The 26,491-nt window shown below is 47.3% G+C and overlaps 1 protein-coding gene across 1 annotated transcript in view; it reads left to right on the top strand.

Annotated features, from left to right (window-relative positions):
• Positions 1-26,491, top strand: part of LOC106588717 (thrombospondin type-1 domain-containing protein 7A-like) — a 170,657-nt gene that overhangs the window by 134,719 nt on the left and 9,447 nt on the right. The window contains exons 21-24 of the mRNA XM_014177994.2: positions 1,142-1,287; positions 2,188-2,362; positions 4,033-4,206; positions 4,392-4,487. Coding sequence (XP_014033469.2) covers positions 1,142-1,287; positions 2,188-2,362; positions 4,033-4,206; positions 4,392-4,487 — 591 coding nt within the window. The remainder of the gene's footprint in view (positions 1-1,141; positions 1,288-2,187; positions 2,363-4,032; positions 4,207-4,391; positions 4,488-26,491) is intronic.

Here is a 26,491-nt window from a genome sequence, read left to right as displayed (position 1 = left end):
AATTTGATTAATTCAGTTGAGTTAGGAGGGGAGTAATTGTGCCTGTGAAGGAAATACATGGGACAATTAACCTTTAGGAGTTAAGTACCTGGTTAGAATGAATGGGCTTATAGGCAAGTACTGTGGATGGATGGTCCTAGGCTAGTGTTTTGGATGGATGGAGTTGGCCTTTAGGGTTGTTGGATCAGATGACAGAGACTATTATGTCTGATAGGATGTTGCTGCAAGTTACTATACTAGTAAGGGGAGTGTGATCCAAACTGGGTGGAAACACTACTCTACTATAACCCTAACCCTATGAACAATGGAATCTGAATTGATAGCGTAATATCTGACAGTGAGCTTTTTGTTTTTCAATTTTCATAGTGCTCATAGTTTACAGGACCTAGTTTATTTTCTGTGGTGGCTTTTCCAGTGGTATGCATTACTGAACATGAATGTATTATATCATTTTGGGATAGTGTCCCATTAGACACCAGCTAATTGACAGAATTGTGTCACGTCTATCCCCCGGGCACCTCACTTAACATGCATTTTGGGTAGAAGGAGCATTCTTTCCTGTCCCCCTTACCCCTTCTCCTGACACCCCCCTGATATTACACAGTCTCTCCGATTTCATTTTTTAAAATTCCACTTTAAATAGGGGGGAAGAGAGAGAGAGAGGAAGAGAGAAATGAGAAATGAAGTTATCTGAGACAGTGGTGTGATGTGATAGTGATCTTTTACAGTGAAGCCCCTGAACGAGCCCAGATCATTGTGATGGAACTGGATACGAGTCCTATATATGAGTATATCTGGGGGCGTCTATGATTCTGTTATCATAAGACCCTTTTCTCTACTTAAATAGCTTAAAAGGCACTCCCAATCTTTAACAAGGCTCTATTCAATCAAGACTGGTTGGGGACCACATATCTGGAATATGTTTTTTTATGTCGAGAAAATATATATTTTTCCAGCACAACAACAATGCATGTTTCATTGAAATGCAGTGGACTATCTTTTTGTTTCCGCCACTATACATCATTTTGTTGACTATTCAGAAAACCACATGACCTAATTTGATTTGCACAGGGCCTTGGACACTCAATCATCCACTTGAGAGACAGAAGTGTGAAATAACACCTTTCTCTTTCCTCTATAGGGAAGCTGTGGCGCAGGAGAACGATGCTCCAGGTGCCCCAGGGTGATGGGCGACCCTGCCCCCTTCAGAGGGAACAGTGGAAGCCTTGCCCCGTCAGACCCTGCTACCAATGGAGATACAGCCCCTGGTCAGAGTGCAAGTCTGAGGTGAGACAGTGTTGTATCTCTCACTCTCTCTCTCTCCTCTTTCCTTCTCTTTTACCTTCTGTTTTATGGTCAAATCACCATGGTGTTCTCACTCTCTCTCTCTCTCCTCTTTCCTTCTCTCTCTTTCTCTCTCGCTCTCTCTCTTCCCCGCTTTCTCACACACTTTCTGTTTTGTCTGTACATCTGTCTCTGTATGGGTTTCTGTTTCTCTCTCTGCCTCCCATTCATTCTTTCTCTCACACACTTTATGTTTTGTCTCTGTGCCTCTTTCTCTGTCTGCGCCTCCTTCTCTGTCTGCGCCTCTTTCTCTGTCAGTGCCTCTTTCTCTGTCTGTGCCTCTTTCTCTGTCTGGGCCTCTTTCTCTTTCTTTCCCTCCTATTTGCCAGAAGCATCTATATTTTTGACAGACGGCACTGTATTCTGTATTGCAGAGTGAAGGAATGTTGACACTCCTTTGTTCTGGGCTGTTTTCTCCTGCTGCTGGGGTTTCTGACAGCAGACAGTAGCTCATTAGCAGCCTACAGCACAATCCTAGAGAATATTTCTGACAAATCCAAGATCAATGCCATGGCCTTGACAGACACTGAAACTCTGAACTGTTACAGTTGGATGTTGTCTACACAGCAGACCAGCGCTGTGTGAATGTATAGATGTAAGGGACGTGGTTCAGTGAACCTAGGTCACGTGGTGGGTAACCTTGCCTGAGACCTGAAGACCTATGTTAGCTTCCCCAAGCTAATACCTAGGCTTTAGCTCAGAGGGCTAACACATTCTTGTTTATTTTTTATTTTTTTTGGCGTAAACCCGAGTCATTATACTAAATGGCAATCTGTGACACAAAATGAAATATCTATGGAGGTGTATTTTAACCGGTATTTTCTCTCTATGTTTATCGTCCAGGGTGCGAGGTGCGGAGAAGGATTGCGGTTTCGTAACGTGTCTTGCTTTGTGTCGGACGGGTCTGGCCAGGAAGAGGGCAGCCTGGTGGATGATGAGCTGTGTGGAAACCTGGAGCCCTCGGTAGACGGAGCCAAACGGGTCACCTTGGAAGAACCCTGCACATCGCCCTGTCCAGGTAACTAACTTACCTTAGCCTGCAATGACTGATGCAACAGAGTCCTGGACAGTGGACCCGGTCCCTAGATAAGAGGCAGCCAGGATCTGACCTGGAAAAACACCAGACCCTATGGTCAGTAAAGATTCACCTTTGAGCATCCTTCTAATCTACTATGTAGATAGTTCAATGTGTAACATTGATGGTATTTCGTAGATTTTTCTAGCTTTATCTGGTCGAGAAAGCCCCTTGTCCTTTAACGTTATTTACTAACTATGCAGAAACATTTTGCTGTTCCTTTTAGGCTGACCTGAGTTCTCTACTGCCATTAAATCACATTTATCAGCAGATGTGCTAAGATACATTTATATGGTCCTAGCTGTGATATATTCTAGCCCAGCTCTCTCATAGCATGAATCTGTTAGGAGCAGTGTCCTGTGGCACTGAGGACTGGATGTTTAGATGCTCAGAGGCTGGTTCTAGTGACCCCTCCAACGCTTGAATCCAACAAGCTAGTAAAGTGAGTATTCTCAAATCTGATTACACGATTACATGATTTCTTCCTCTCCAATGACATGAAAGTGGAGATTTTCTCTGAATAAAAACCTTTCGATGTCATACATTTCAGAGGGAAAGGGAAGAAAGCGGATCTGAAAACGACTGGTGTGAATTTTTACAGTTCCATATTTCCTTTTTTTCCAAAGCCTGTCAATAACATATCCATCGTCCCATTTTGACAGCTCCAGTGTAGCAGAAGTAGAGCGTTATGACACCAGCTCATGCAGCAGACAAGTGTGTGTGTGTGTGTGTGTGTGTGTGTGTGCGTGCGTGCGTGTGTGCGTGCGTGCGCATCCAGAGCGATGCTTTTGGTAGTTGTAGCCTACTTCCCTACAATTCTACCATTCATTGCCCTCATTCATATCACACAAACCCTCTGCCTGTGGTCTACTAAATTACATATGTACATAGCCAGCCCTAATCTCCAGTGGTTTAGCTCAGGCAGCTATCAGACAGGTACTTCATCCAGGTGTCCACTCTCTCTCCACATGAAACCCCACCAGACATCACCTCTCTCCCCCTCCTCTGCCTCATCACACCCCAGCCTCCCCCTGCCTGATCCCAGTCCATGGCCCACCGTGCCTGATACCTGACACAGACAGGTGATAATCGGAAGGAGGATTAGGCCTCCTTGAACCTGACGGCTTTATGACTAATTAGTATTTAGATGTGTGCTCACTTCCCCTCTGTCACTACAACAGGATGAACGAATGAACTGCTCTGACCTATTCTTATGGGAAACGGCCTGTTTTCTGAGAACACCCCGATTCAAGGTAGAATAGGGGATGATGAAAAATGTGATCTGGCTCTGTTGGGGACGTATTTGAGAACGATGATCTTCTAAACTTTATCAGGGGTAGGGTTTATTAAGCCTCTTTAACAAAAAGAGAATTCTCTGAGGAAATCTGAAAAGTCTGGCTGGTGACAATCAGTGTGAAAATAGGATGACATCCAAACCAAATTCAAGTTTCCCATAATAATTGTGTAGTACCAGGGCCAGGAATTTTGTGATATGACCAGGATAGACTCTGAAGCCATATTTTTGGTCAGGTTACATGGTTAACAGTAACGTTTCATATAGTACTGTAAGTTTTCAACTGTGTACAAGTTATGTACTGTGTGTTTCTGTACAGGTGACTGCTACCTGACTGACTGGACAGTGTGGAGCCCGTGCCAGCTGAGCTGTGTTAGTGGAGATGACCTGGGTTTCGGCTCAGTGCAAGTCAGATCCAGAGCCGTGCTGGCCCAGGAGCCAGAGAACCTACTACAGTGTCCAGAACAGGAGTGGGAAGCCCGGCCCTGCACTGGTCAGTCTATACACACACACACACACACACACACACACACACACACACACACACACACACACACACACACACACACACACACACACACACACACACACACACACAAATGTGCATTTGTCCCTTCATGCTATTATATGTAATATGAAGTATGTCTGTACTGACCCATATCTCTCCTCCCACTACAGAGGGCCAGTGTTATGAGTACACGTGGATGACAGGAGCGTGGAGAAGCTCCTCTCGACTGGTCTGGTGTCAGAGATCTGATGGATTGAATGTCACAGGTACAGTATGTGTGTGCGTGCGTGTGTGTTTGGTTTTACTATCCTTGTGGGGACCAGAAATGTCCTCACAAGGATAGTAAAACAAGGAAAATTCAGACAAGTCGAAACATGTATATTTTAGGCTTAGGGGTTAGGTTGAGGGTTAGAGTTAGAAAAGGGGTTAGGGAGGGCCTCCTGAGTGGCGCAGCGGTCTAAGGCACTGCATCACAGTGATTGAGGTGTCACTACAGATCTGGGTTCAATCCCGTGTGCCGCATCCAGCTGCGACCGGGAGACCAATAAGGCAGCGCACAATCGGCCAAGCGTCATTCGGGTTAGGGAAGGGTTTGGCCGGCCGGCATGTCCTTATCCCATCGCGCTCTAGCAACTCCTGTGGTGGGCCGGGCGCATGTACGCTGACACGGTCGCCAGTTAGGGTTAGTGTTTAGGGGTTAAGGAAAATAGGATTTTAAATCAATCAATTGTTTAGAACCCACAAGGATAGTAAAACAAACGCGTGAGTGTGTGTGCTGCTTTACATCTCATCCCCTGTCAGAATGCATCCACCAACACTTCTTTCTTTTAAACCTGTCTCTTTATATATGTGCTTAATGGATATGCTGCTGAATAGAAGTCACTAAACCCTTCTAGAATAAGGATGAGTATTGAGTGGTAGCCTACTGTAGAAAAAGATTTCAGTCACTGCCTCTTGATTGTGTAGCGACATAATCACAACTGTAACTCTATGAATGTGTGGGACGTGAATTAGGTCATGAGATCCAATGAGTAGTACAATGCAGTTCTGCTGCAGTCAGCCAGCCAGCCCAGCTCTCTCCAGGTGCCTCAGTGGATGATGATGATGAGGTGAACAGGGATGTTTAAAACCCCGTCTCTGCCTGTCGGAGCGAGTGGCGTTTGTTCATTCGAGGAACAGAGAGATTGCTTTCCAAGCACTTCCTGACTGCCTGTCACTGTGGAGCCTAGGCCGCCTGTGTGTGTGCATGCGCTCCTGTGTGTGTGCGTGCGCTCCTGTGTGTGTGTGTGCGCTCCTGTGTGTATGCGTGCGTGTCTTCGAGCGTGTGTGTGTGTGTTGTGTGTGTGTGTGTGTGTGTGTGTGTGTGTGTGTGTGTGTGTGTGTGTGTGTGTGTTTGTGTGTGCAGGAGGATTTAATCCTTGACGATGACACGTTTTAGTCCTGCTGGCCGTCACACGTCAGCTTTAGGTCTGTGACTGCTGCCTCGGTGGTGCTCAGAGCTCAGAGGTTCTAGGTGAAAGGTTATAGTGTATATGTCACTTATCATAAAGGATGTGAGTCTTATTCAGCAGTGAATCCTCTCAGGAATGAATAACTACTGACTACCAACACTGACTTTGCCTGTTAACTTGTTCTTTTGTGGAAAAATGTACTTACTACGACTGTGATATGTGATTTTCTCACCTAGCTATCTTAAGATGAATGCACAAGTGTAAGTCGCTCTGGTTAAGAGTGTCTGCTAAATGACTAAAATGTGAATAAGTGCATGAAACATTTCTGTAAACTATACATATGATGTTAGGTGTGTAGGCATAGAGTATTACACATCAAATCCAACTTTATTTAACATGCATTTATCTAGACAGCTCAATACACGTTACATTTGTTAGGTAGGTGTGCATGAATCATGATATAGCTTGAATTCCCACTCACCATGTATTACAGTTTTTTACAATCACTTTGGCACTAATTTCAGAACCTTGATGTCATTTTTCAAAACTCTAGACACAGAACTCACAACCAATGATCAAAATGCAAATGTTTCTAAACTCTAACACTTTTTCCAATTGCTTGGATACAATCCACATAAAGATAAGATCATTTGTTCATTGAACTAAAATCACCTGTTCAAAATGACACAACTTAACATCAAAATATTACCATTTCAAAATGCAATTCACACATTACATCTGAAATGACTGTCTGTTCATTTCATTACAATGATCTAACTATCAATTGATACAACTGATCAAAATAATAAGTGACTGCTGCATTACTCTTAATGCATAGTTTTATGGAAACTGACTAACAATATTCCATGTTTAGATCATGAAAGTTTCAGAATAACGAGATCCATTGACACCAATTAACGTGGAACATGAACCAATTGGACTACATTATCTATGGCTGTAATATTTCATCATCATTCTTTATCAGACACTGTTTCTATGGTCCCATGTACCACTTTTCCAAACCATGTTTTCAGATTTGACATTAATGTACACTCACCGGTCACTTTATTAGATACACCTATCTAGTACTGGGTAGGACCCCCTTTTGCCTCCACAACAGCCTGAATTATTCATGGTGTTGTACGTTAAGAGATGTCCTGCTGTTTTAAACAGCTGCTATTTGAGCATGTGTGGCCTTTCTGTTAGCTTGAATGAGTCTGGACATTCTCCTCTGACCTCTCCCATTAACAAGGTGTTTTTTTCCCACAGAAATGCAGCTCACTGAATGTGTTTTGTTTATCGCACCATTCTCTGTAAACTCTAGAGACTGCAGTGCGTAAAAATCCCAGGAAGGCAGCTGTTTCTGAGATGCTGGAATCACCATGTGTTGCATCAACAATCATACCACGGTCAAAGTTGCTTAGATTACTCATCTTGCCCGTTCTAATGTTTGGTCGAACAACATCTAAAGCTCTCTACTCTATATACTCTATATATTGAGTTGCAGGCAGCCACATGATTCGCTGTTCGAATGTAACCTTCCTTGATGAGCTAAATCAGGTCTGTAGAGCTGATGGCATGACCTATGTCATTGTGTGGGATAATGTCAGGTTCCACCATGCTCAAATGGTGCAAGCATGGTTTCAGACCCATCCACAATTTACCACCCTGTACTTACCCCCATACTCTCCTTTCCTTAAACCGATTGAGGAATTTTTCTCCACATGGAGGTGGAAGGTAAATGATAGGCGCCCTCACAAACAAGCCGCTCTTCTCCAGGCCATGGATGACGCATGCAATGACATCACGGCAGACCAGTGTCAGGCCTGGATTCGCCCGAAGATTCTTCCCAAGATGTTTGGCTAATGAAAACATCCATTGTGATGTGGATGAGAACCTGTGGCCAAATCCACAAGACAGGGTTGAGGGAAATATAGAAGTACAGTAATCAATCTTTTGTTTTGCTTTTTACAGTAAGCCAGTTGAGGAACACTGCAGTTGACGTTTTACTGTAGTTCTTTTCTTTTTTTTTTAAGCTAATTATTTTTGCTTTGATTCAAAGAAACCTATGTTGTGATTTTATTGTATTTCATAAAAAAATGTCATATTTTGTTCAATGATTCCACTGTGTCTGTAGTATTCTCTCTACTAGTCCTTTTACAGTGAAGTATTTACGTGTAGGAGCATAATGAAACATGTATCACATATTTTGTACTACAATATTTAATGATCGTACGAACAACTACACAGTGAAACTATCGGTATCTTGTGTGTGGGTGATCTAAATGAATGTTCCTATGGTATTTCATGATAAATGAGTTATTTGAACCAATGATTCTGCAAGTGCAAGGTTTCTTTAAAGATATGAATGCACAATGCAATGTTTTGAACATTGGACAGCCTGTGTTACAAGTGATGACCGTTTTGAGTTTTGTGTCTAGAGTTTTAAAAAATGACCACAGGGTTCTGAAATTAGTGCCAAAGTGATTGTAAAAAACTGTAATGATGCTATAGATCCTATGCCAAGACATTCCACAGACACGCTCCAGATGGTTTGCATATTCTACGCATATTATATCAGACCGGTTGATCGGCATGTACCCTGTATTTCCTTGATGTAAACGCTTCCTTTCACACCATGTGGTTTCTGCTTATGATTTGCATACGCTGTGTGTGTGTGTGTGTGTGTGTGTGTGTGTGTGTGTGTGTGTGTGTGTGTGTGTGTGTGTGCATCACCATCATTAATATTCTAGACGTCTTCTGATAGATTAACACTTTTCTGCCGACAGTATGGTTTTTCTGAATAACTTGAGGCATCCCGTCCAGGATTACTCTCTGAGTGTCGCTACACCTATATCTGGCGTGAAGTGGGATGTTGAAGTGAAGGAATTTAGCTAAGTGGTTGAAGTGGACCGATGGTGACTGGTGCAGAGTACTGGGCCTTGCACCTCTCGTTCTCTAAAGCTTGGGTACATAAGGTAGACTGCCTGGTTAGAAGTACTGTCATATTGAAGGGAGCAGTGGAATCTTTTTCATTCTTTCAAGCACTGATGCACTGTGTAAGTCACTTTGGATAACAGTGTCTGCTTAGTTGCAGATATAATATTACGTTATATATATAATGATTAAGCTCCAGACTTTACCCCTCCCCCTGGCTGCTGTGGTAACCTCTGTTTCTTTCAGCCTGGTTACCGTGGTGCTGTTTAACTCCTAATGACAAACCAAGTCCTTACTGTCACCTACAACATTGTCATAGAAACCCCTTATCAGAGGACGTGCTGCAGTACTGACTTAGCTGTGAGTCGGTTCTACCACCACTACCACTACAGTATTCCTACTCTGTATACCCCCCCACTACCACGACAGTATTCCTCCTCTGTATACCCCCCCCCCCCCACTACCACTACAGTATTCCTCCTCAGTATACCCCCCCCCCACTACCACTACATCTACAGTATTCCTCCTCTGTATACCCCCCCCACTACCCCTACAGTATTCCTCCTCTGTATACCCCCCCCCACTACATCTACAGTATTCCTCCTCTGTATACCCCCCCACTACCCCTACAATATTCCTCCTCTGTATACCCCCCCCCACTACCACTACAGTATTCCTCCTCTGTATACCACCCCCACTACCACTGCCACTACAGTATTCCTCCTCTGTATAACCCCCCCCCACTACCACTACAGTATTCCTCCTCTGTATACCCCCCCACCCCCCCACCCCACTACCACTACAGTATTCCTCCTCTGTATACCCCCCCCCACAACCACTACAGTATTCCTCCTCTGTATACCCCCCCCACTACCACTACAGTATTCCTCCTCTGTATACCCCCCCCCACTACCACTACAGTATTCCTCCTCTGTACACCCCCCCACTACCACTACAGTATTCCTACTCTGTATACCCCCCCACTACCACTACAGTATTCCTCCTCTGTATACCCCCCCCACTACCACTACCACTACAGTATTCCTCCTCTGTATACCCCCCCCACTACATCTACAGTATTCCTCCTCTGTATACCCCCCCCACTACCCCTACAATATTCCTCCTCTGTATACCCCCCCCACTACCACTACAGTATTCCTCCTCTGTATACCACCCCCACTACCACTGCCACTACAGTATTCCTCCTCTGTATAACCCCCCCCACTACCACTACAGTATTCCTCCTCTGTATACCCCCCCCCACTACCACTACAGTATTCCTCCTCTGTATACCACCCCCACTACCACTACCACTACAGTATTCCTCCTCTGTATACCCACCCCCCACAACCACTACAGTATTCCTCCTCTGTATACCCCCCCACTACCACTACAGTATTCCTCCTCTGTATACCCCCCCCACTACCACTACAGTATTCCTCCTCTGTACACCCCCCCACTACCACTACAGTATTCCTACTCTGTATACCCCCCCACTACCACTACAGTATTCCTACTCTGTATACCCCCACTACCACTACCACTACAGTATTCCTACTCTGTATACCCCCCACTACCACTACAGTATTCCTCCTCTGTATACCCCCCCACTACCACTACCACTACAGTATTCCTCCTCTGTATACCCCCCCCCCCACACTACCACTACCACTACAGTATTCCTACTCTGTATAACCCCCACACTACCACTACAGTATTCCGACTCTGTATTCTCCCCCCCCCCACTACCACTACCACTACAGTATTCCTCCTCTGTATACCCCCCACTACCACTACCACTACAGTATTCCTCCTCTGTATACCCCCCCCACACTACCACTACCACTACAGTATTCCTACTCTGTATACCCCCCCCACTACCACTACAGTATTCCGACTCTGTATTCTCCCCCCCACTACCACTACCACTACAGTATTCCTCCTCTGTATACCCCCCACTACCACTACCACTACAGTATTCCTACTCTGTATACCCCCCCCCACTACCACTACAGTATTCCTACTCTGTATACCCCCCCCACTACCACTACAGTATTCCTCCTCTGTATACCCCCCCACAACCACTATAGTATTCCTCCTCTGTATACCCCCCCCCACAACCACTACAGTATTCCTCCTCTGTATACCCCCCCCACTACCACTACAGTATTCCTCCTCTGTACACCCCCTCACTACCACTACAGTATTCCTACTCTGTATACCCCCCCCACTACCACTACAGTATTCCTACTCTGTATACCCCCCACTACCACTACCACTACAGTATTCCTACTCTGTATACCCCCCCCTCACTACCACTACAGTATTCCTACTCTGTATACCCCCCCCCCACTACCACTACAGTATTCCTACTCTGTATACCCCCCCCCACTACCACTACAGTATTCCTCCTCTGTATACCCCCCCACTACCACTACAGTATTCCTCCTCTGTACACCCCCCCCACTACCACTACAGTATTCCTCCTCTGTATACCCCCCCACTACCACTACAGTATTCCTCCTCTGTATACCCCCCCCACTACCACTACTGTATTCCTACTCTGTATACCCCCCCACTACCACTACAGTATTCCTCTTCTGTATACCCCCCCCCACTACCACTACCACTACAGTATTACTCCTCTGTATACCCCCACTACCACTACAGTATTCCTCCTCTGTATACCCCCCCCCACTACCACTACAGTATTCCTCCTCTGTACACCCCCCACTACCACTACAGTATTCCTACTCTGTATACCCCCCACTACCACTACAGTATTCCTACATTGTATACCCCCCCCACTACCACTACCACTACAGTATTCCTCCTCTGTATACCCCCCCCACTACATCTACAGTATTCCTCCTCTGTATACCCCCCACTACCCCTACAATATTCCTCCTCTGTATACCCCCCCCCACTACCACTACAGTATTCCTCCTCTGTATACCACCCCCACTACCACTGCCACTACAGTATTCCTCCTCTGTATAACCCCCCCCACTACCACTACAGTATTCCTCCTCTGTATACCCCCCCCCACTACCACTACAGTATTCCTCCTCTGTATACCACCCCCACTACCACTACCACTACAGTATTCCTCCTATGTATACCCCCCCCACAACCACTACAGTATTCCTCCTCTGTATACCCCCCCACTACCACTACAGTATTCCTCCTCTGTATACCCCCCCCCCACTACCACTACAGTATTCCTCCTCTGTACACCCCCCCACTACCACTACAGTATTCCTACTCTGTATACCCCCCACTACCACTACAGTATTCCTACTCTGTATACCCCCCCCCACTACCACTACCACTACAGTATTCCTACTCTGTATACCCCCCACTACCACTACAGTATTCCTCCTCTGTATACCCCCCCCCACTACCACTACCACTACAGTATTCCTCCTCTGTATACCCCCCCCACACTACCACTACCACTACAGTATTCCTACTCTGTATAACCCCCCACTACCACTACAGTATTCCGACTCTGTATTCTCCCCCCCCACTACCACTACCACTACAGTATTCCTCCTCTGTATACCCCCCACTACCACTACCACTACAGTATTCCTACTCTGTATACCCCCCACTACCACTACAGTATTCCTCCTCTGTATACCCCCCCCACTACCACTACCACTACAGTATTCCTACTCTGTATACCCCCCCCACTACCACTACAGTATTCCGACTCTGTATTCTCCCCCCCCCACTACCACTACCACTACAGTATTCCTCCTCTGTATACCCCCCACTACCACTACCACTACAGTATTCCTACTCTGTATACCCCCCCCCACTACCACTACAGTATTCCTCCTCTGTATACCCCCCCACAACCACTACAGTATTCCTCCTCTGTATACCCCCCCCACAACCACTACAGTATTCCTCCTCTGTATACCCCCCCCCCACTACCACTACAGTATCCCTCCTCTGTACACCCCCTCACTACCACTACAGTATTCCTACTCTGTATACCCCCCCACTACCACTACAGTATTCCTACTCTGTATACCCCCCACTACCACTACCACTACAGTATTCCTACTCTGTATACCCCCCCCCACTACCACTACAGTATTCCTACTCTGTATACCCCCCCCACTACCACTACAGTATTCCTACTCTGTATACCCCCCCCCACTACCACTACAGTATTCCTACTCTGTATACCCCCCCCACTACCACTACAGTATTCCTCCTCTGTATACCCCCCCACTACCACTACAGTATTCCTCCTCTGTACACCCCCCCACTACCACTACAGTATTCCTACTCTGTATACCCCCCCCACTACCACTACAGTATTCCTCCTCTGTATACCCCCCCCCACTACCACTACTGTATTCCTACTCTGTATACCCCCCCCACTACCACTACAGTATTCCTCTTCTGTATACCCCCCCCACTACCACTACCACTACAGTATTACTCCTCTGTATACCCCCCCACTACCACTACAGTATTCCTCCTCTGTAAACCCCCCCCCCACTACCACTACCACTACAGTATTCCTCCTCTGTATACTGTTGGTCTAGTCCCCCCCACTACCACTACAGTATTCCTACTCTGTATACTGTTGGTCTAGTGGTAGTCCCCCCCACTACCACTACAGTATTCCTACTCTGTATACTGTTGGTCTAGTCCCCCCCCACTACCACTACAGTATTCCTACTCTGTATACTGTTGGTCTAGTTGGTCTAGTCCCCCCCCCACTACCACTACAGTATTCCTACTCTGTATACTGTTGGTCTAGTTGGTCTAGTCCCCCCACTACCACTACAGTATTCCTACTCTGTATACTGTTGGTCTAGTCCCCCCCACTACCACTACAGTATTCCTACTCTGTATACTGTTGGTCTAGTTGGTCTAGTCCCCCCCCCCACTACCACTACAGTATTCCTACTCTGTATACTGTTGGTCTAGTCCCCCCCCCACTACCACTACAGTATTCCTACTCTGTATACTGTTGGTCTAGTCCCCCCCACTACCACTACAGTATTCCTACTCTGTATACTGTTGGTCTAGTTGGTCTAGTCCCCCCCACTACCACTACAGTATTCCTACTCTGTATACTGTTGGTCTAGTCCCCCCCCACTACCACTACAGTATTCCTACTCTGTATACTGTTGGTCTAGTTGGTCTAGTCCCCCCCCACTACCACTACAGTATTCCTACTCTGTATACTGTTGGTCTAGTCCCCCCCACTACCACTACAGTATTCCTACTCTGTATACTGTTGGTCTAGTTGGTATAGTCCCCCCCCCACTACCACTACAGTATTCCTACTCAGTATACTGTTGGTCTAGTCCCCCCACTACCACTACAGTATTCCTACTCTGTATACTGTTGGTCTAGTTGGTCTAGTCCCCCCCCCACTACCACTACAGTATTCCTACTCTGTATACTGTTGGTCTAGTCCCCCCCACTACCACTACAGTATTCCTACTCTGTATACTGTTGGTCTAGTCCCCCCCCCCCCACTACAGTATTCCTACTCTGTATACTGTTGGTCTAGTTGGTCTAGTCCCCCCCACTACCACTACAGTATTCCTACTCTGTATACTGTTGGTCTAGTCCCCCCCCCCACTACCACTACAGTATTCCTACTCTGTATACTGTTGGTCTAGTCCCCCCCCCCCACTACCACTACAGTATTCCTACTCTGTATACTGTTGGTCTAGTTGGTCTAGTCCCCCCCCCCCCACTACCACTACAGTATTCCTACTCTGTATACTGTTGGTCTAGTTGGTCTAGTCCCCCCCCTCCCCCCACTACCACTACAGTATTCCTACTCTGTATACTTTTGGTCTAGTCCCCCCACTACCACTATAGTATTCCTACTCTGTATACTGTTGGTCTAGTCCCCCACTACCACTACAGTATTCCTACTCTGTATACTGTTGGTCTAGTCCCCCCCACTACCACTACAGTATTCCTACTCTGTATACTGTTGGTCTAGTCCCCCCCCCACTACCACTACAGTATTCCTACTCTGTATACTGTTGGTCTAGTTGGTCTAGTCCCCCCCCACTACCACTACAGTATTCCTACTCAGTATACTGTTGGTCTAGTCCCCCCCCACTACCACTACAGTATTCCTACTCTGTATACTGTTGGTCTAGTCCCCCCCACTACCACTACAGTATTCCTACTCTGTATACTGTTGGTCTAGTCCCCCCCCCCCACTACCACTACAGTATTCCTATTCTGTATACTGTTGGTCTAGTTGGTCTAGTCCCCCCCCACTACCACTACAGTATTCCTCCTCTGTATACCCCCCACTACCACTACCACTACAGTATTCCTACTCTGTATACCCCCCCCCCACTACCACTACAGTATTCCTACTCTGTATACCCCCCCCCACTACCACTACAGTATTCCTCCTCTGTATACCCCCCCACAACCACTACAGTATTCCTCCTCTGTATACCCCCCCCACAACCACTACAGTATTCCTCCTCTGTATACCCCCCCCACTACCACTACAGTATTCCTCCTCTGTATACCCCCCCCACAACCACTACAGTATTCCTCCTCTGTATACCCCCCCCCACAACCACTACAGTATTCCTCCTCTGTATACCCCCCCCACTACCATTACAGTATTCCTACTCTGTATACTGTTGGTCTAGTTGGTCTAGTCCCCCCCCCACTACCACTACAGTATTCCTACTCTGTATACTGTTGGTCTAGTCCCCCCCCCACTACCACTACAGTATTCCTACTCTGTATACTGTTGGTCTAGTCCCCCCCCCCCCCCCACTACCACTACAGTATTCCTACTCTGTATACTGTTGGTCTAGTTGGTCTAGTCCCCCACCCCCCCCCCACTACCACTACAGTATTCCTACTCTGTATACTGTTGGTCTAGTCCCCCCACTACCACTACAGTATTCCTACTCTGTATACTGTTGGTCTAGTTGGTCTAGTCCCCCCCCCACTACCACTACAGTATTCCTACTCTGTATACTGTTGGTCTAGTCCCCCCCCCACTACCACTACAGTATTCCTACTCTGTATACTGTTGGTCTAGTTGGTCTAGTCCCCCCCACTACCACTACAGTATTCCTACTCTGTATACTGTTGGTCTAGTCCCCCCACTACCACTACAGTATTCCTACTCTGTATACTGTTGGTCTAGTTGGTCTAGTCCCCCCCCCCACTACCACTACAGTATTCCTACTCTGTATACTGTTGGTCTAGTCCCCCCCCCACTACCACTACAGTATTCCTACTCTGTATACTGTTGGTCTAGTCCCCCCCCCCCCACTACCACTACAGTATTCCTACTCTGTATACTGTTGGTCTAGTTAGTCTAGTCCCCCCCCCCCCACTACCACTACAGTATTCCTACTCTGTATACTGTTGGTCTAGTCCCCCCCACTACCACTATAGTATTCCTACTCTGTATACTGTTGGTCTAGTCCCCCCACTACCACTACAGTATTCCTACTCTGTATACTGTTGGTCTAGTTGGTCTAGTCCCCCCCCCCCACTACCACTACAGTATTCCTACTCTGTATACTGTTGGTCTAGTCCCCCCCACTACCATTACGTATTCATACTCTGTATACTGTTGGTCTAGTCCCCCCCTCCCACTACCACTACAGTATTCCTACTCTGTATACTGTTGGTCTAGTCCCCCCACTACCACTACAGTATTCCTACTCTGTATACTGTTGGTCTAGTCCCCCCCACTACCACTACAGTATTCCTACTCTGTATACTGTTGGTCTAGTCCCCCCCCACTACCACTACAGAATTCCTACTCTGTATACTGTTGGTCTAGTTGGTCTAGTCCCCCCCCCACTACCACTACAGTATTCCTACTCAGTATACTGTTGGTCTAGTCCCCCCCCCACTACCACTACAGTATTCCTACTCTGTATACTGTTGGTCTAGTTGGTCTAGTCCCCCCCCCACTACCACTACAGTATTCCTACTCTGTATACTGTTGGTCTAGTCCCCCCCCCACTACCACTACAGTATTCCTATTCTGTATACTGTTGGTCTAGTTGGTCTAGTCCCCCCCCCACTACCACTACAGTATTCCTACTCTGTATACTGTTGGTCTAGTCCCCCCCCCACTACCATTACAGTATTCCTACTCTGTATACTGTTGGTCTAGTTGGTCTAGTCCCCCCCCCCACTACCACTACAGTATTCCTACTCTGTATACTGTTGGTCTAGTCCCCCCCCCACTACCACTACAGTATTCCTACTCTGTATACTGTTGGTCTAGTCCCCCCCCCCACTACCACTACAGTATTCCTACTCTGTATACTGTTGGTCTAGTTGGTCTAGTCCCCCCCCCCACTACCACTACAGTATTCCTACTCTGTATACTGTTGGTCTAGTCCCCCCACTACCACTACAGTATTCCTACTCTGTATACTGTTGGTCTAGTTGGTCTAGTCCCCCCCCCCACTACCACTACAGTATTCCTACTCTGTATACTGTTGGTCTAGTCCCCCCCCCCCCCACTACCACTACAGTATTCCTACTCTGTATACTGTTGGTCTAGTTGGTCTAGTCCCCCCCCCCCCACTACCACTACAGTATTCCTACTCTGTATAGTGTTGGTCTAGTTGGTCTAGTTCCCCCCCCTCCCCCCACTACCACTACAGTATTCCTACTCTGTATACTTTTGGTCTAGTCCCCCCCACTACCACTATAGTATTCCTACTCTGTATACTGTTGGTCTAGTCCCCCCACTACCACTACAGTATTCCTACTCTGTATACTGTTGGTCTAGTTGGTCTAGTCCCCCCCCCCACTACCACTACAGTATTCCTACTCTGTATACTGTTGGTCTAGTCCCCCCCACTACCATTACGTATTCATACTCTGTATACTGTTGGTCTAGTCCCCCCTCCCTCTACCACTACAGTATTCCTACTCTGTATACTGTTGGTCTAGTCCCCCCACTACCACTACAGTATTCCTACTCTGTATACTGTTGGTCTAGTCCCCCCCCACTACCACTACAGTATTCCTACTCTGTATACTGTTGGTCTAGTCCCCCCCCACTACCACTACAGTATTCCTACTCTGTATACTGTTGGTCTAGTTGGTCTAGTCCCCCCCCCACTACCACTACAGTATTCCTACTCAGTATACTGTTGGTCTAGTCCCCCCCACTACCACTACAGTATTCCTACTCTGTATACTGTTGGTCTAGTTGGTCTAGTCCCCCCCACTACCACTACAGTATTCCTACTCTGTATACTGTTGGTCTAGTCCCCCCCCCCCACTACCACTACAGTATTCCTATTCTGTATACTGTTGGTCTAGTTGGTCTAGTCCCCCCCACTACCACTACAGTATTCCTACTCTGTATACTGTTGGTCTAGTCCCCCCCCACTACCATTACAGTATTCCTACTCTGTATACTGTTGGTCTAGTTGGTCTAGTCCCCCCCCCACTACCACTACAGTATTCCTACTCTGTATACTGTTGGTCTAGTCCCCCCCCACTACCACTACAGTATTCCTACTCTGTATACTGTTGGTCTAGTTGGTCTAGTCCCCCCCCCCCACTACCATTACAGTATTCCTACTCTGTATACTGTTGGTCTAGTTGGTCTAGTCCCCCCCCCACTACCACTACAGTATTCCTACTCTGTATACTGTTGGTCTAGTCCCCCCCCCACTACCACTACAGTATTCCTACTCTGTATACTGTTGGTCTAGTCCCCCCCCCCCCCACTACCACTACAGTATTCCTACTCTGTATACTGTTGGTCTAGTTGGTCTAGTCCCCCCCCCACTACCACTACAGTATTCCTACTCTGTATACTGTTGGTCTAGTCCCCCCCCCCCCCACTACCACTACAGTATTCCTACTCTGTATACTGTTGGTCTAGTCCCCCCACTACCACTACAGTATTCCTACTCTGTATACTGTTGGTCTAGTTGGTCTAGTCCCCCCCCACTAACATTACAGTATTCCTACTCTGTATACTGTTGGTCTAGTCCCCCCCCACTACCACTACAGTATTCCTACTCTGTATACTTTTGGTCTAGTCCCCCCCACTACCACTATAGTATTCCTACTCTGTATACTGTTGGTCTAGTCCCCCCCACTACCATTACGTATTCATACTCTGTATACTGTTGGTCTAGTCCCCCCCCTCCCACTACCACTACAGTATTCCTACTCTGTATACTGTTGGTCTAGTTGGTCTAGTCCCCCCCCCCACTACCACTACAGTATTCCTACTCTGTATACTGTTGGTCTAGTCCCCCCCCACTACCATTACGTATTCATACTCTGTATACTGTTGGTCTAGTCCCCCCTCCCACTACCACTACAGTATTCCTACTCTGTATACTGTTGGTCTAGTCCCCCCACTACCACTACAGTATTCCTACTCTGTATACTGTTGGTCTAGTCCCCCCCCACTACCACTACAGTATTCCTACTCTGTATACTGTTGGTCTAGTCCCCCCCCCACTACCACTACAGTATTCCTACTCTGTATACTGTTGGTCTAGTTGGTCTAGTCCCCCCCACTACCACTACAGTATTCCTACTCTGTATACTGTTGGTCTAGTCCCCCCCACTACCACTACAGTATTCCTACTCAGTATACTGTTGGTCTAGTCCCCCCCCACTACCACTACAGTATTCCTACTCTGTATACTGTTGGTCTAGTTGGTCTAGTCCCCCCCCACTACCACTACAGTATTCCTACTCTGTATACTGTTGGTCTAGTCCCCCCCCCCACTACCACTACAGTATTCCTATTCTGTATACTGTTGGTCTAGTTGGTCTAGTCCCCCCCCACTACCACTACAGTATTCCTACTCTGTATACTGTTGGTCTAGTCCCCCCCACTACCACTACAGTATTCCTACTCTGTATACTGTTGGTCTAGTCCCCCCCCACTACCATTACAGTATTCCTACTCTGTATACTGTTGGTCTAGTTGGTCTAGTCCCCCCCCACTACCATTACAGTATTCCTACTCTGTATACTGTTGGTCTAGTTGGTCTAGTCCCCCCCCCCCACTACCACTACAGTATTCCTACTCTGTATACTGTTGGTCTAGTCCCCCCCCCCACTACCACTACAGTATTCCTACTCTGTATACTGTTGGTCTAGTCCCCCCCCCCCACTACCACTACAGTATTCCTACTCTGTATACTGTTGGTCTAGTTGGTCTAGTCCCCCCCCCCACTACCACTACAGTATTCCTACTCTGTATACTGTTGGTCTAGTCCCCCCCACTACCACTACAGTATTCCTACTCTGTATAGTGTTGGTCTAGTTGGTCTAGTTCCCCCCCTCCCCCACTACCACTACAGTATTCCTACTCTGTATACTTTTGGTCTAGTCCCCCCACTACCACTATAGTATTCCTACTCTGTATACTGTTGGTCTAGTCCCCCCCACTACCACTACAGTATTCCTACTCTGTATACTGTTGGTCTAGTTGGTCTAGTCCCCCCCCCCACTACCACTACAGTATTCCTACTCTGTATACTGTTGGTCTAGTCCCCCCCACTACCATTACGTATTCATACTCTGTATACTGTTGGTCTAGTCCCCCCTCCCTCTACCACTACAGTATTCCTACTCTGTATACTGTTGGTCTAGTCCCCCCACTACCACTACAGTATTCCTACTCTGTATACTGTTGGTCTAGTCCCCCCCACTACCACTACAGTATTCCTACTCTGTATACTGTTGGTCTAGTCCCCCCCCACTACCACTACAGTATTCCTACTCTGTATACTGTTGGTCTAGTTGGTCTAGTCCCCCCCCCACTACCACTACAGTATTCCTACTCAGTATACTGTTGGTCTAGTCCCCCCCCACTACCACTACAGTATTCCTACTCTGTATACTGTTGGTCTAGTTGGTCTAGTCCCCCCCCACTACCACTACAGTATTCCTACTCTGTATACTGTTGGTCTAGTCCCCCCCCCACTACCACTACAGTATTCCTATTCTGTATACTGTTGGTCTAGTTGGTCTAGTCCCCCCCACTACCACTACAGTATTCCTACTCTGTATACTGTTGGTCTAGTCCCCCCCACTACCATTACAGTATTCCTACTCTGTATACTGTTGGTCTAGTTGGTCTAGTCCCCCCCCACTACCACTACAGTATTCCTACTCTGTATACTGTTGGTCTAGTCCCCCCCCCACTACCACTACAGTATTCCTACTCTGTATACTGTTGGTCTAGTTGGTCTAGTCCCCCCCCCCCACTACCATTACAGTATTCCTACTCTGTATACTGTTGGTCTAGTTGGTCTAGTCCCCCCCCCCACTACCACTACAGTATTCCTACTCTGTATACTGTTGGTCTAGTCCCCCCCCCCCACTACCACTACAGTATTCCTACTCTGTATACTGTTGGTCTAGTCCCCCCCCCCCACTACCACTACAGTATTCCTACTCTGTATACTGTTGGTCTAGTTGGTCTAGTCCCCCCCCCACTACCACTACAGTATTCCTACTCTGTATACTGTTGGTCTAGTCCCCCCCCCCCCACTACCACTACAGTATTCCTACTCTGTATACTGTTGGTCTAGTCCCCCCCACTACCACTACAGTATTCCTACTCTGTATACTGTTGGTCTAGTTGGTCTAGTCCCCCCCCACTAACATTACAGTATTCCTACTCTGTATACTGTTGGTCTAGTCCCCCCCCCACTACCACTACAGTATTCCTACTCTGTATACTTTTGGTCTAGTCCCCCCCACTACCACTATAGTATTCCTACTCTGTATACTGTTGGTCTAGTCCCCCCCACTACCATTACGTATTCATACTCTGTATACTGTTGGTCTAGTCCCCCCCTCCCACTACCACTACAGTATTCCTACTCTGTATACTGTTGGTCTAGTTGGTCTAGTCCCCCCCCCCACTACCACTACAGTATTCCTACTCTGTATACTGTTGGTCTAGTCCCCCCCACTACCATTACGTATTCATACTCTGTATACTGTTGGTCTAGTCCCCCCCTCCCACTACCACTACAGTATTCCTACTCTGTATACTGTTGGTCTAGTCCCCCCACTACCACTACAGTATTCCTACTCTGTATACTGTTGGTCTAGTCCCCCCCCACTACCACTACAGTATTCCTACTCTGTATACTGTTGGTCTAGTCCCCCCCCCACTACCACTACAGTATTCCTACTCTGTATACTGTTGGTCTAGTTGGTCTAGTCCCCCCCCCACTACCACTACAGTATTCCTACTCTGTATACTGTTGGTCTAGTCCCCCCCACTACCACTACAGTATTCCTACTCAGTATACTGTTGGTCTAGTCCCCCCCCACTACCACTACAGTATTCCTACTCTGTATACTGTTGGTCTAGTTGGTCTAGTCCCCCCCACTACCACTACAGTATTCCTACTCTGTATACTGTTGGTCTAGTCCCCCCCCACTACCACTACAGTATTCCTATTCTGTATACTGTTGGTCTAGTTGGTCTAGTCCCCCCCCACTACCACTACAGTATTCCTACTCTGTATACTGTTGGTCTAGTCCCCCCCCACTACCACTACAGTATTCCTACTCTGTATACTGTTGGTCTAGTCCCCCCCCACTACCATTACAGTATTCCTACTCTGTATACTGTTGGTCTAGTTGGTCTAGTCCCCCCCACTACCATTACAGTATTCCTACTCTGTATACTGTTGGTCTAGTTGGTCTAGTCCCCCCCCCCACTACCACTACAGTATTCCTACTCTGTATACTGTTGGTCTAGTCCCCCCCCCCACTACCACTACAGTATTCCTACTCTGTATACTGTTGGTCTAGTCCCCCCCCCCCCACTACCACTACAGTATTCCTACTCTGTATACTGTTGGTCTAGTTGGTCTAGTCCCCCCCCCACTACCACTACAGTATTCCTACTCTGTATACTGTTGGTCTAGTCCCCCCCACTACCACTACAGTATTCCTACTCTGTATACTGTTGGTCTAGTTGGTCTAGTCCCCCCCACTAACATTACAGTATTCCTACTCTGTATACTGTTGGTCTAGTCCCCCCCCACTACCACTACAGTATTCCTACTCTGTATACTTTTGGTCTAGTCCCCCCCACTACCACTATAGTATTCCTACTCTGTATACTGTTGGTCTAGTCCCCCCCACTACCATTACGTATTCATACTCTGTATACTGTTGGTCTAGTCCCCCCCTCCCACTACCACTACAGTATTCCTACTCTGTATACTGTTGGTCTAGTCCCCCCCCCCACTACCACTACAGTATTCCTACTCTGTATACTGTTGGTCTAGTTGGTCTAGTCCCCCCCCACTACCACTACAGTATTCCTACTCTGTATACTGTTGGTCTAGTCCCCCCCTCACTACCACTACAGTATTCCTACTCTGTATACTGTTGGTCTAGTTGGTCTAGTCCCCCCCCCCACTACCACTACAGTATTCCTACTCTGTATACTGTTGGTCTAGTCCCCCCCCCCCACTACCACTACAGTATTCCTACTCTGTATACTGTTGGTCTAGTTGGTCTAGTCCCGTCCCCCCCACTACCACTACAGTATTCCTACTCTGTATACTTTTGGTCTAGTCCCCCCCCACTACCACTATAGTATTCCTACTCTGTATACTGTTGGTCTAGTCCCCCCCTCCACTACCATTACGTATTCATACTCTGTATACTGTTGGTCTAGTCCCCCCCTCCCACTACCACTACAGTATTCCTACTCTGTATACTGTTGGTCTAGTCCCCCCCCCCCCCACTACCACTACAGTATTCCTACTCTGTATACTGTTGGTCTAGTCCCCCCCACTACCACTACAGTATTCCTACTCTGTATACTGTTGGTCTAGTTGGTCTAATCCCCCCCCACTACCACTACAGTATTCCTGCTTTGTATACTGTTGGTCTAGTCCCCCCCCACTACCACTACAGTATTCCTACTCTGTATACTGTTGGTCTAGTCCCCCCCCACTACCACTACAGTATTCCTACTCTGTATACTGTTGGTCTAGTCCCCCCCACTACCACTACAGTATTCCTACTCTGTATACTGTTGGTCTAGTCCCCCCCCACTACCACTACAGTATTCCTACTCTGTATACTGTTGGTCTAGTCCCCCCCCCCCCCCACCCACTACCACTACAGTATTCCTACTCTGTATACTGTTGGTCTAGTTGGTCTAATCCCCCCCCCACTACCACTACAGTATTCCGACTCTGTATACTGTTGGTCTAGTCCCCCCCCACTACCATTACAGTATTCCTACTCTGTATACTGTTGGTCTAGTCCCCCCCCACTACCATTACAGTATTCCTACTCTGTATACTGTTGGTCTAGTCCCCCCCACTACCACTACAGTATTCCTACTCTGTATACTGTTGGTCTAGTCCCCCCCACTACCACTACAGTATTCCTACTCTGTATACTGTTGGTCTAGTCCCCCCCCACTACCACTACAGTATTCCTACTCTGTATACTGTTGGTCTAGTTGGTCTAGTCCCCCCCCACTACCACTACAGTATTCCTACTCTGTATACTGTTGGTCTAGTCCCCCCCTCACTACCACTACAGTATTCCTACTCTGTATACTGTTGGTCTAGTTGGTCTAGTCCCCCCCCACTACCATTACAGTATTCCTACTCTGTATACTGTTGGTCTAGTCCCCCCCCCCCCACTACCACTACAGTATTCCTACTCTGTATACTGTTGGTCTAGTCCCCGTCCCCCCACTACCACTACAGTATTCCTACTCTGTATACTGTTGGTCTAGTTGGTCTAGTCCCCCCCCACTACCACTACAGTATTCCTGCTTTGTATACTGTTGGTCTAGTCCCCCCCACTACCACTACAGTATTCCTACTCTGTATACTGTTGGTCTAGTCCCCCTCCACTACCACTACAGTATTCCTACTCTGTATACTGTTGGTCTAGTCCCCCCCACTACCACTACAGTATTCCTACTCTGTATACTGTTGGTCTAGTCCCCCCCCACTACCATTACAGTATTCCTACTCTGTATACTGTTGGTCTAGTCCCCCCCCCACTACCACTACAGTATTCCTACTCTGTATACTGTTGGTCTAGTCCCCCCCCACTACCACTACAGTATTCCTACTCTGTATACTGTTGGTCTAGTCCCCCCCCCACTACCACTACAGTATTCCTACTCTGTATACTGTTGGTCTAGTCCCCCCCCACTACCACTACAGTATTCCTACTCTGTATACTGTTGGTCTAGTTGGTCTAGTCCCCCCCCACTACCACTACAGTATTCCTACTCTGTATACTGTTGGTCTAGTCCCCCCCCTCACTACCACTACAGTATTCCTACTCTGTATACTGTTGGTCTAGTTGGTCTAGTCCCCCCCCACTACCATTACAGTATTCCTACTCTGTATACTGTTGGTCTAGTCCCCCCCCCCCCACTACCACTACAGTATTCCTACTCTGTATACTGTTGGTCTAGTCCCCGTCCCCCACTACCACTACAGTATTCCTACTCTGTATACTGTTGGTCTAGTTGGTCTAGTCCCCCCCCACTACCACTACAGTATTCCTGCTTTGTATACTGTTGGTCTAGTCCCCCCCACTACCACTACAGTATTCCTACTCTGTATACTGTTGGTCTAGTCCCCCTCCACTACCACTACAGTATTCCTACTCTGTATACTGTTGGTCTAGTCCCCCCCACTACCACTACAGTATTCCTACTCTGTATACTGTTGGTCTAGTCCCCCCCCACTACCATTACAGTATTCCTACTCTGTATACTGTTGGTCTAGTCCCCCCCCACTACCACTACAGTATTCCTACTCTGTATACTGTTGGTCTAGTCCCCCCCACTACCACTACAGTATTCCTACTCTGTATACTGTTGGTCTAGTCCCCCCCCACTACCACTACAGTATTCCTACTCTGTATTCTGTTGGTCTAGTTGGTCTAGTCCCCCCCACTACCACTACAGTATTCCTACTCTGTATACTGTTGGTCTAGTCCCCCCCCACTACCATTACAGTATTCCTCCTCTGTATACTCTTGGTCTAGTTGGTCAAGTGTCCCCCCCCCCACTACCACTACAGTATTCCTACTCTGTATACTGTTGGTCTAGTTGGTCTAGTCCCCCCCCCACTACCACTACAGTATTCCTCCTCTGTATACTGTTGGTCTTGTTGGTCTAGTCCCCCCCCCCCACTACCACTACAGTATTCCTACTCTTTATACTGTTGGTCTAGTCCCCCCCCACTACCACTACAGTATTCCTACTCTGTATACTGTTGGTCTAGTTGGTCTAGTTCCCCCCACTACCACTACAGTATTCCTACTCTGTATACTGTTGGTCTAGTGTGTCTAGTCCCCCCCCCCACTACCACTACAGTATTCCTCCTCTTGTCTCCGATACCCTTCTCTTGTATATATTGATTTATCCCAGTGTAGTTCAAATAAAAGCCTAGTGAGAAAACAGCGAGCTCCTTTCTTTTTGCCTTGAGGCAGTCCACTGCATTGATGGGACGATGGGAGGGAATCTCCCTGAGGCGATAAAGAGATAGGAATGGGGCCAGGGCTGGCCTACCTTCCCTTCCCAGGCATGGTATGTCCCAAATGGCCCCCTATTTCCTAAATAGTGCACTACTTTTGACCAGAGTCCATAGGGCTCTCTTCAAAAGTAGTGCACTATGTAGGAAATAGGGTGTCATTTGGGACGCAAGAATGCTGTCCTTGATATCTGAAGGTGTATCAGTGTACATCTTACAGTGAGTGCATCATCTCACCACAGTACACACAAATCATCTGAGACCCAGAGAGCTCAGTCTGCTTTCCTGTTTATCTAAGTGTGTTTTTGGAACTGTGTGTTTTTGTCTCTGTGTTTTGGGAGGCGT

The sequence above is a fragment of the Salmo salar genome, chromosome ssa27 (assembly GCF_905237065.1).
Source record: "Salmo salar chromosome ssa27, Ssal_v3.1, whole genome shotgun sequence".
Lineage (NCBI taxonomy): Eukaryota > Metazoa > Chordata > Actinopteri > Salmoniformes > Salmonidae > Salmo > Salmo salar.
Note: the sequence above shows the minus strand (reverse complement) of the source record. Positions and strands in the feature narration are given on the sequence as shown.